Below are 12,699 nucleotides of genomic sequence, written 5' to 3'. Positions count from 1 at the left end.
GGTTATGCAAGAGAAGAGCCGTTATCCATCAGCTTGACTGGGGACGGCGGAGGTGAAGATGACATATGTTCAGAATACCCTTTGTATTTCTATGCAGTCCCCATACCCTACTTCAATAGAGGTGCCTTGGACCAATCAATGCCCACAACGACAACCGTTAACCTACAACACTCACCCTGCCACCTGTGTTTTTAACAAAGACGTTTCCATGTTCCCATACAATGAGAAAATCCAGCGGGGGTGCCCTGACCTAGGGCTGGGCAGTATACCATATTTTATGATATACCGGTATTGAGCAGGGACCAGTTTGGGTTTTTACTTTACCTTCTACAGCGGTATTTGAATGTTTGGTTTGTTAAATGTGATACGCCATGTGTAATGTCAATTTGTATAGTTTACTTTGCTACTTGAGTCATCTCTCTCTGCTCTTTCTCTCCATGCCACTTTCAACACAGACCTAGCCACGCCCCCTGTCACTCAAGGAGCGCATTTGATGCTCCTCAACCATGAGACACTTGCGTTCAGTCTACACGGTCAATGCAGCACATGTAACAATGCTGTTCACTTTGCTTCTTAAAATAAATCCACTAGCGTTCTATGACACACTATTAGTTTGTATTTCTTACATCAGCAAACAGCTAGTTTGTTTTACCTTAGCAAGATGTCCTAAATCTTGTGAGATGCTAATTGTTAGCCGTTAATAGCTGTTAGCAACTAAGAGCAAGCGTAGCTAGCTAACACAGCCTGATAAAACCAGTGATGGTGTAGACCTAAATCAGCATGTTTGTGCAACAGTATCTTCTAAATCAGGATTATGCAAAGCAAGAATGTTTGCAAAATGAGATAGCTAAGCGAGAACATGCTATGTAGCCAAAGCTTATAGGGTCCCCTAGGAAACACTTATCAACACTTTAGTTCCTACCCTGTCTCAATAACTCCTCCCTGGCATTTTAATTAGTTGTCATCTCAAACAACACTGTATTCAAAGTGCCCACTATTATATTCTAACTATAGAATGTTTATTCTAATTCTATTTCCATGATTCCAATAGTTTTGCTTTAAATCACAATTGCAACATTTGGTAAAAAATTTGTAAAGTACTTTCAAGTACTATGTAAGTTGTTTTTTGGGGGGGCATCTGTACTTTAATTTTTCCAACTTTTACTTCACTACATTCCTAAAAATACTGTACTCTTTACTCTATACATTTCCCCTGACACCTAAAAGTAGTCGTTACATTTTGAATACTTAGCAGGACAGGAAAGTGTTCCAATTCACATCCCCGGTCATCTACTGCCTCAACACAAATGCTTTGTTTGTAAATTATGTCTGAGTGTTGGAGTATGCCCCTGGCTCTGTAAAAAGAAAATGGTGCCATCTGGTTTGCTTTAATATCAGGCATTTGAAATTATTTATGCTTTTACTTTTGATACTTAAGTACATTTTTATCAATAAAATTTTACTTTTTGATAGTTAAGTATATTTAAAACCAAATGCTTTTAGACTTTTACTCAAGTATTTTACGAGGTGACTTTTACTTCAGTAATTTATTAACGTATCTACTTCTACTCAAGTACTTTTTCCGCCACTGCAATTGAGTGCAGAAAATGCAGAAATGATTAAAGTGCTGAAATGTATTTTGTTTGAATTGAACACTAAACCAATCAGAATGGAGAAGGACACATTTAAATCTCTTAGAATGTATGTGTTGCCACCCTAGGATCACTCACTACTCGTAAAGCACTCTGGGATCACTCACTACTTGTAAAGCACTCTGGGATCACTCACTACTTGTAAAGCACTCTGGGATCACTCACTACTCATAAAGCACCCTGCGATCACTCACTACTCGTAAAGCACCCTGCGATCACTCACTACTCGTAAAGCACCCTGCGATCACTCACTACTCGTAAAGCACCCTGCGATCACTCACTACTCGTAAAGCACCCTGCGATCACTCACTACTCGTAAAGCACCCTGCGATCACTCACTACTCGTAAAGCACCCTGCGATCACTCACTACTCGTAAAGCAAATGTACAACTTTTGTTATTCAAAAACTAAACATACTGTCATACAATTTTTTGATTTTTTATATCCTGATATATTTTGGCTGTATCGCCCTGACTTGCCCTGTCCAGAGTGCTATCACACAGAGGGTTAAGTTCAGCAGATCGCTGGCTGGGTACACCAGTCCTCAGCCATATCCGAGGGCACACTGACTGATGTTAAGCTTACAATATGTTAAAAACACAATCCAGTTGAACGAACCAGCAATGTATTGTTTCATTACACTTGATTAGGGGCTCAATTTTAGATGTAATTGCCCTTTTTTCCCCTTTTGGTCCTATTGTTTTTCTTTTGTGTATATGAGAGATCCACAGATCAGCATTGTAAATACTGTGATAAATACTGTGATATTTCTGTCTTACAATATTCAATGATTTGCTGTGGGATTCACTTCTAGTGATCATTCCCATCGTTGAACCATCTCTAAATTCTGTGTGGGATCTTGTCATCAACCCACACTTAAAATTGACCTTATCTCTGAATAATATTGATTAATCTGGTGGCTTTTGTCTTACAGGAGCGAAATGCAGAGAATGCCATTGAAGCGCTGAAAGAGTACGAGCCAGAGATGGGCAAGGTGTACCGGCAGGACAGGAAGAGTGTGCAGAGGATCAAGTCCAGGGACCTTGTACCAGGGGACATCGTGGAGGTGGCTGGTAAGATGCTTCTAATACACTGAGTGGTGGCTCAAACCTCTTTGTAGGAAATGGCTATTAACTGATGATTTGGTTGTCAACCAACCCCACACATGACTTACACTGTAATTCAGACCCCTTGACTTTTTCCACATTTTATTACATTAGCCTTATTCCAAAATAGATTTTAAAATAATGTTTACTCAGCAATCTGCACACAATACTCCCATAATGAAACAGGTTTTTAGAATTTTCTAATTTATAATAAATAAAAAACATCACATTTACATAAATATTCAAACCTTTACTCAGTACTTTGCTGAAGCACCTTTGGCAGCGATTACATCCTCAAGTCTTGGGTATGACGCTACAAGTTTGGCACACTTGTATTTGAGGAGTTTCTCCCACTCTTTGCAGATCCTCTCAAGCTATTGTCAGGTTGGATGGGGAGCATCGCTGCACAGCTCTTTTCAGGTCTCCAGAGATGTTCGATCGAGTTAAAGTCCGGGCTCTGGCTAGTCCACTAAATGACATTCAGAGACTTGTCCCGAAGCCACTCCTTTGTTGTCTTGGCTGTGTGCTTAGGGTCGTTGTCCTGTCGGAAGGTCAACCGTCGCCCCAATCTGAGGTCCCGAGTGCTCTGGAGCAGGTTTACATCAAGGATCTCATCTTGCCTCTCTCCTGACTAGTCTCCCAGTCCCTGTCGCTAAATCATCCCCACAGCATAATGCTGCCGCCACCCTGTTTCACCGTAGGGGTTGTGCCAGGTTTACTCCAGACATGACGCTCGGCATTCAGGCCAAAATAGGTCAATCTTGGTTTCGTCAGGCCAGCTCTAGGAAGTGTCTCGGTGGTTTCAAACTTCTTCCATTTTAAGAATAATGGACGCCACTGTGTTCTTGGGGACCTTCAAAACTGCAGAAATGTTTGATACCCTTTCCCAGATCTGTGCCTCGACACAATCCTGTCTTGGAGCTCTACGGACAATTCCTTCGACCTCATGCTTGGTTTTTGCTCTGACATGCACTGTCAACTGTGAGACCTTTTTATATAGACAGGTGCGCCTTTCCAAATGTCATACATCATCCATCCCTAATATATAAATAGATTGTGCATCCCAAATATATAAATTGATTGTGCATCTCTAATGATATATTAGTGAGCATAACGGAATGGTCTGATTATTAGCTAAAAATGCCAACATCGGTATTGCCCCGATGTCTAGTTAAACGCCGATGTGCAAGACCGATGTCAAAGCTGACTTGCATACTTAATATAATGTAGGTACATGACACAATGTACATTTTTGTACTACACGTGCAACACAGCATTCCTAACCTAGCCCACAATGTCTGCTGAATGGATCGAACAGTCAATTGACAGAGTAAGAATTTCAGTGCGACAACATAAAGATAATGGAATTCATTGCCCTTGACAATCAACCGTTCTGTTGTGGATTATGTTGGCTTTCGCCAACTGGTCGAGCACCGGTACACACGACCAAGTGCGCTATTTTTCAGATGTTGCACAGCAATGACGTCAGTGCTATTAGCTAAACGACATGCATACTGTGGAATGCTGTTTGGGTCTATGCGTGTCAAAACAGATACACAGTTCTATTATAGAATGTTGTGTGTTCTGAATTTGCATGTGCAAACCAAGTGCCACCACTACTATCAGTAGCACTGTCAAAGATGTACAAAAGTCTGCAAACACTGGCCACAAATGATGTGTTTACAATTCCGCTTTGGTAATACAGCATTGTTTGTTTGACCAACTTCTGGGGTAGCTAGCTTTAGCTTGGTACCTAGCTAGCACCAATACAACCAGCCTGAAAACAATTACCAGTAGAAACTGCAGTCATTTTCATTATTCTTGGCAGTGATTTAGGAATCCTTGTGAGTAATTATTAGCTAGGTTGCCACTTGTTGTTCGCCTACTGAAATTTAACTTCAGTTCATGAAAATAAATAACTAGCCAGCTACTTAACCCTGTTGCCCAAAGCTATAGTTATAAGCAGCCAGCTAGCTTCATCTGGCTAGTGAGGCTCGACCGGACTGGATTATGTGTTGTGAAGCTAGCCACAATAGTGGAATTTGCGGTTTGCCTTCAAAATAAAAGTACACCTTTGAAAGTGATGCAGAAGATTACAATTGGTGTAATCATGCCATGTCTAACATTATCTAGTAAAATAAGGTTGGAATGTGAAGCAATGACATATGATTCTACTCAGTGACACCCACAGAACACAACTGTGGAGAGTTTATACAAATATTAGTGTTGTAGCTGTTATCGCAGTACTGTGACTGTGAAATCACCTCCCCAGTCAGCCTATTGCACTGTAGAGCTTTAACTAAGGATTGGGGCTCAATGAAATGGGCTATCAGTCTACTCAATCCCAATATATTTTTTCCTAACATCCTCAGAGTTATCAGACTCCAGAACATCCACGCGGTATTGTTTTTAATCTGGAATAGTGTTCAATAGTGTTGACAAATGTTGCTCAATTCAGTTTCAAAATCCCGCAATAAGAGCTAATGTTCTCTGGGAGTCACTGAGTAGACTGATACCCCATGTCATTGAGCCACAATCCATAGGTATGGCTCTACATTAAAGTAAATATGCCCCAAATGCAATTCAAAAGTATAATACAGGATCACCACTTTGTCATGTGATCAACAGATTTTTGTAAAATAAAAATAAAATATTTTTGTAATATAACATTGCAACCTCTTTTAGCATTATCTATTAAATAATGGCACAATTCTACTATTTCTATTCATTTGCGTCACTATCAATGACATACTTTGTTATTTTGAAGGATAAATGCAAAGTCCACTATTGGGGCTAATCCTTATTGTGGCTAGCTTCACATAGATGGGTCTGACCACCATTAATCAAATAAGAACTGCCTTATAAATTTGGGTTATTTTAAATGACAGCTATATAGTTAGCTAGCTACTGAAACTACAAAGTGGTCACCTAGTGTTATTTTACATGCAAAATACCCAAACAGCGTAGAAATCCTGGTTGAGAATGAAACTGAACAAATGAACAATGAAACAGCACAGCAAGTAAGTGAAAGAAATAGGATTGATTTTGTTTACATGAGTAAATGTCCACAAAATAACTTGTGTGTAACCTTTATTGAACTAGGCAAGTCAGTTAAGAACAAATTCTTATTTACTATGACGGCCCGGATGACGCTGGACAATTTGTGTGCCTCCCTATGGGACCCCCAATCACGGCATGATGTGATACAGCCTGGATTCAAACCATGGACTGTATTATGCCTCTTGCACTGAGATGCAGTGCCTTAGACTGCTTTGTGGGTGTTAACTATTTAACTGTACTAGAATGCATTAAGGCTGCTAAAATGTTACAAATCGGTATTGTTTGTTTTGGCAAAGAAGATATCGGTGCATCACTAATATATATGTAGGGCTGGGCGATATGGCTAAAATATTATATTCTAAATCATTTCAATGGATCTTTCTACATTCTGATTTGTTTTATTCTGTTCAATTTAAAATAATTTCCTGCATTTCCATCAATTTCTGCATTTCCTACACTAATTTGAGATCAATTCCACACTGCCACGATATGGACAAAAAAAATTAGGCTGTATTTTTAACCAAATGTTGCAGTTGCGATTTAGATCAAAACACTTTGGTGAACATTGGCAATCATGGAAATACAATGTTTATTCCAATTCTATAGTTATAAATAATAGAGGGCACTTTGAATACAGTGTTTGACATGACAATGAATGAAAATACCATTTGATGAGTTATTGTGATAGGGTAGGAACTGAAGTGATGGTCCGTGTTTCCTAGTGGACCCTATAATCTTTGGCTACATTAAATCTTTATTCGTATAGCCAACATATTCATGCTTTGCCTATTCCTCTTTGATTTAGAAGACACTTGCACAAATAACATGCTGATTTTTAAGCCTCCACCAGCACTGGTATCGGTACTAGCCAGCTAACTAGCGATTACCATTAGTGGCTAACACGATTTAGCTTAACATGCTAAGAAAATACAAACTAGCTGTTTGCAGATGTAGAAACACAAACTAATATTGTAATTATAGGATACTTGTGGATTTATAAGATCAAATTGAAAACAACATTGTTGTCATCAACATTGTTGCATGTGATGCATTGACCATGCAGACTGAACGAAAGTGTTCCGATCTTGTGATACGGCCCGGGATTGAAGCGCTGCGCCATCCGGGAGCCCCCCCGGGGCTGTAACTTAACATGTGGGAAAGGTCTTGGTGTCTGAATATGTTCCCAATGCGCCATCTCTGCTTAGGTTTGATAAACTAGTCTCCGGTGATAACACACATTGTTTGGGGGGAGGGGGCGTGCAGGTTTGTCTGTTTTTAGATGTGTGTGTGAGAGTATTTTGCATTTCATATTTGTGTTTTTTAGTGGGCATGCATGTTCTTTCATGTATGTAGATGGAGCTGTTTGATCTTAGTGCTCTGATGATAAGCAGAGAGGGATCAACGCTGTGTTGCTCCTGATCTCTGCTCCTCTCTCTCCTGTCACCACCGCTAAACCCCAAGATCAGACACCACCTGCCATTGGCTCTGCTAATTGATTTACAGATGCATTCACTGCAATTGATAAACCCAAACAGTCTTTGATCTTGGCTGGTAAATGTCTACATCAGACATTGAAACAACTTCAAGCTATGAGCTCAACCTTTTTTTAATAGTTTCACTGTACTTAATCACTTCCAATGAGGGACATTAGAAAGCTCTAAACAGTTGACGCTCACGCTACTGCCAACAGATTATCAATGTAAAACTGGCCACTGTTTCTCTCTGGAGGGACAGACGCTGGGTGAGGATGTTTGCATGAGAACACCCCCTACACTTGTCAAATCTACCTGTACCTCGCCAGGCTGCGGTGAAACAGGTGCTTGAGATGAAAGATTAAGTAGGCTCTGCTAAAAAGGGAAGTTATTTGTTTGGGATGTAGATAACACTCCCCCAACTTGCACATCCACCCTGCTGAACACTGCTCATCTCCCTGACTAATCCAATACAATGGCTGCACCAGGTGATTGGCGTGGTTACATAAGACCATGAGAGCTGTAAACCAATTGAGGGTCATTTAAATTAGTTGAGTCTCTGTGTGTGGGGGGTTGTGTGATGGCTGTGATAAGATTAGGGTTACGGTGAAACCAGACTACAGCGGCCTCAGTCCCCATGTCCCAACTGGGTGTTAGATCCACAACCCTTTCCATGGCTTCCTTCCTCTTGTCACCTGGCCTCCTCACAGATGGACTGTTCTCCTTCAGCGTCACTCAATACATCGCCCTGTCCTTTCCCCACTTTTTTATCCTCGTCTTGCTCTCTTTGTCACCCACCTTCCTAGAAAATGACTTTGCCTTCTCTTTCCCCTCAAAAGGAAGGTTGGGGGCATTAGTTATAAGACTTATATGACCCTTTCCCACTCCTGACACCACACTTTGGACTTGGAATGAAGGGCTTTGGTTAACCCCTCACTCACCCCTCCAATCCTAGAGTAATGAGTAACTATATACCAATGAGGCAGAGTATGTGGACGTTCTCTGCTGTGAGTAAGGAGAGGAGTTGACTCTTCACTCTAATATTAATTCATGAAGTGCCATGTTAAAAGCAGCATCTGCCTAATGCCTTGACCCACCCATCCCCCTCACCTTTTGCCCTGAAGGGTGAGTCCAAGCTGACAGGCTGGGCTGGAGCTGCTGTCTCCCACTGCCTGGAGCTCAGTGACCTTGGAAGTCTACCAGAAAGACCATTCCCACCCACCTACCCACCACGTTTGTATTCATTAGTTTACTTGCCAGTAACCCTGCACAGTTTGTGGCATACACCAAAATGGTCCAGTCTGTCTCACACACACTGATTAGGTGCTCATCTACATGCATACAGCCAAGCCAATCAGTGCAGTCGCATCAGGTCAAAACCCAACCGCCACACTTGCCTCCCTTTTTATATTACATCAATGGTCAGATATCTGCCCTACTGTTACACCACAATAAACATGTTTTACATGACTGAGCAGTTTCATGTGGATAGTTAAAAAAATATATATATGTATTATTATTTTTGTCCCACAGTGTGTTTGCCAGCCATTTGTACTGGCTGCCTCCTGGTGGACTTTGGGTTCTCTGCAAGCATGGGGTCAGAGCAGAGTTTCTGAGAGTGTTGAAAGGTAGAAGAGGGGTGGGGTTGACAGTCCTGGAGCAGAGTGACCGGTAATGCTGTTCGCACTGGAGGATAAACCTAGGCTTGACAACTGCTAAGTGAAAGCCACAGCAGACGACGTGGTGAAGGCAGTCTCAGGTTTCTGGCACGCGCCTCAGCTCATGTTGAGGTCGTCCACCCCACTCGTATGCAAACGAATCAAACAAGCGTGCTCTCTTTCCCTTGCTCTCTCACTACACATCCACCATGGCAGGTGACTCTCAGAATAGGTGAAACGACCCAAGAAACTTCAGGCCTACGTGCAGCCTCGCCAGGGAGTAGTAAGTAGGAGTACTGGCCACTGAAGTTTCTGGACCCCCCCCATGCAGACAGCCCTGGGTGAATGTTTACCAGGGCAGGAGGGGTGACATGACCTGCTTTTTTCCCCCCTCCACTTGTGGTCTGCAGTAACAAGTTTTACACAGCTCCACATAAGCATACAGGAGCACCACTGCAACTAAGGCCAGGTTCCATGTCACAATGCGTGCACATGCATTAGTGAGTGTTAATCTTTGGGCTGAAAAGGATTGCCTTGGCCTTTGTGTGCTAAAGTTTGTGTTGCTTCCCATTTATCTCTCCCGGAGAGGAACTTTGAGATGCCGGGGGGATGGAAAAAGGTCTTCAATCTGGAAGCAAAAGTCTGTCCCTTTCTCAAAGTTGACCAAGTAAATAAAGCTTCCTCCATGCTGATGGAGAGTGACTTCTACAACCTCTAATGCAAGCTAGTTCACACTTCATTGCATTTTTAGAACCCCACATCTGTCTGCAGTGGCGAGTCAGTTAGAGTTATCCAAACCACAGCGACATCCGAGGACACAGTGTGATACTCGGCTCTGCACTATGACTAATGGCACGGATAAGGTTGTGCATTTCTCCTCTGTTATTTATCTATGGAGTTATGAGGAAAGGACCCTTAGTGACACAGGTTTTTGAAGTAACCATTGATGGCACCAATCCATCCTACTCTTGTCTAACGTGTTTTGAACAGCTTGTCTAATGATGACCTATTCTTACAGACGCTCTGCTCTCATTGTCATCAAAAGTAGGTTACCCTACTATTCATGACCCTCTTAACCAACCCAACGTGTATATTGGGAACACGCTCCACTATTAGCTAGTTTGAGTTAGGGGCATTTTGACAGTGGCTTTTTATAAACTGAGGCCACACAGGGTGGGGGAAATATTTAGTATAATCTGCACATGTGTTTGTTGTTGAGCTACCCTCATCTCACACCTCCCAATCATCCTTCAATCTCGGCCTGTTGAGATAGATCTAGTTTGAAGCCTAGAGTTGGTAGAGCTATGGCCAGACTTTTATCAGAATGTTTGGAGAGTTAAATCTAGAAAATAAGTTGCTGCTTCTCTTGCCTAGTTCCATAAGACCCATAGCAGAGACTCCTGCCCAGCAGCGTTCACACCTAAACCCCAACTACTGCACTGCAGAACTGATCAAAATGATTTTCCTTTTTTTGGATGTATGTTTTGCATAGGGCAGTCCCTGACACACAAACCTTGGTTGACCGAAAGTTGTCTGTACTTTCGACCCCCCCAAAAATAAATGTTTTTCCAATCAACTATATGCTTTCCTGATGCTGTAAGTGAACTGTTTGAAATAAGACACAAATGACTTCGGAGCCAGAGATCAAGATAACCAAAAGAAAAAACTTAACCTGATGCGACCATCCTCCTCCCGTTCCTGCTGGCTTTTTCAAATTCTGCCTTTACTCTCCTGAAGATGTCGGTAATAGGCTACACGGCTACATGAGGAGTCAGCAACCTTTCTCATGTGGAATGCGGATTTATCTTACCATTTCTACCCACCTGTGTGCCAGTGCTGGATTTCATATGCACATTTTCGTGGAACATTACCACCGCTCCAAACTAAAGAAATACCTAACTTGACAAATGGTATTAAATAATCTTGTTTCTGCTCTGCAAACAATGTGTCCACTCTGAAAATGAACTTTAAAAGACTGGAATAATAAAATATTGAATGCATTAACGGAAATTACCCTAAGTAAACCAACATTGTAGATTAGGAATTAATGGTAAATGTACTACTGGTGATGTATGTAAACGGGAATTGATCGACCCTAATAATCAAGGCAAACAATTCACACCGATGTCGTAAAACAATGAATGTGCACATAGTCAGGAGAGCACATTTTGGAGAGAAGTGCTTTATTGCCACACTTTCCTTGTGCCATCCATGCAGCCTCCAACGGATTAGTTCACTGAGATGACCTCGAATCAAATCAAATTTATTTATATAGCCCTTCATACATCAGCTGATATCTCAAAGTGCTGTATAGAAACCCAGCCTAAAACCCCAAACAGCAAGCAATGCAGGTGTAGAAGCACGGTGGCTAGGAAAAACTCCCTAGAAAGGCCAAAACCTAGGGAGGAACCAGTGGGGTGGCCAGTCATCTTCTGGCTGTGCCGGGTGGAGATTATAACAGAACATGGCCAAGATGTTCATAAATGACCAGCATGGTCGTATAATAAGGCAGAACAGTTGAAACTGGAGCAGCAGCACGGTCAGGTGGACTGGGGACAGCAAGGAGTCATCATGTTAGGTAGTCCTGGGGCATGGTCCTAGGGCTCAGGTCCTCCGAGAGAGAGAGAGAGAGAGAGAGAAAGAGAGAATTAGAGAACGCACACTTAGATTCACACAGGACACCGAATAGGACAGGAGAGGTACTCCAGATATAACAAACTGACCCTAGCCCCCGACACATTAACTACTGCAGCCTAAATACTGGAGGCTGAGACAGGAGGGGTCAGGAGACACTGTGGCCCCATCCGAGGACACCCCAGACAGGGCCAAACAGGAAGGATATAACCCCACCCACTTTGCCAAAGCACAGCCCCCACACCACTAGAGGGATATCTTCAACCACCAACTTACCATCCTGAGACAAGGCTGAGTATAGCCCACAAAGATCTCCGCCATGGCACAACCCAAGGGGGGCGCCAACCCAGACAGGATGACCACATCAGTGAATCAACCCACTCAGGTGGCGCACCCCTTCCAGGGACGGCATGAGAGAGCCCCAGTAAGCCAGTGACTCAGCCCCTGTAATAGGGTTAGAGGCAGAGAATCCCAGTGGGAAGAGGGGAACCGGCCAGGCAGAGACAGCAAGGGCGGTTCGTTGCTCCAGAGCCTTTCCGTTCACCTTCCCACTCCTGGGCCAGAATATACTCAATCATATGACCCACTGAAGAGATAAGTTTTCAGTAAGGACTTAAAGGTTGAGACCGAGTTTGTGTCTCTGACATGGGTAGGCAGACCGTTCCATAAAAATGGAGCTCTATAGGAGAAAGCCCTGCCTCCAGCTGTTTGCTTAGAAATTCTAGGGACAATTAGGAGGCCTGCGTCTTGTGACCGTAGCGTACGTGTAGGTATGTACGGCAGGACCAAATCAGAGAGATAGGTAGGAGCAAGCCCATGTAATGCTTTGTAGGTTAGCAGTAAAACCTTGAAATCAGCCCTTGCTTTGACAGGAAGCCAGTGTAGAGAGGCTAGCACTGGAGTAATATGATCAAAATTTTTTGGTTCTAGTCAGGATTCTAGCAGCCGTATTTAGCACTAACTGAAGTTTATTTAGTGCTTTCTCCGGGTAGCCGGAAAGTAGAGCATTGCAGTAGTCTAACCTAGAAGTGACAAAAGCATGGATTAATTTTTCTGCATCATTTTGGACATAGAGTTTCTGATTTTTGCAATGTTACGTAGATGGAAAAAAGCTGTC

At 42.6% G+C, this 12,699-nt stretch overlaps 1 protein-coding gene across 1 annotated transcript in view; it reads left to right on the top strand.

The window, feature by feature from the left end:
* Nucleotides 1–12,699, top strand: part of LOC112230928 (sarcoplasmic/endoplasmic reticulum calcium ATPase 2) — a 48,653-nt gene that overhangs the window by 21,626 nt on the left and 14,328 nt on the right. The window contains exon 5 of the mRNA XM_024397331.2: nt 2,587–2,725. Coding sequence (XP_024253099.1) covers nt 2,587–2,725 — 139 coding nt within the window. The remainder of the gene's footprint in view (nt 1–2,586; nt 2,726–12,699) is intronic.

Source organism: Oncorhynchus tshawytscha, linkage group LG33 (assembly GCF_018296145.1).
Source record: "Oncorhynchus tshawytscha isolate Ot180627B linkage group LG33, Otsh_v2.0, whole genome shotgun sequence".
In the NCBI taxonomy this organism is placed as follows: Eukaryota; Metazoa; Chordata; class Actinopteri; order Salmoniformes; family Salmonidae; genus Oncorhynchus; species Oncorhynchus tshawytscha.
The sequence above is the reverse complement of the archived record's forward strand: the minus strand, read 5'-3'. Positions and strand labels throughout refer to the sequence as shown.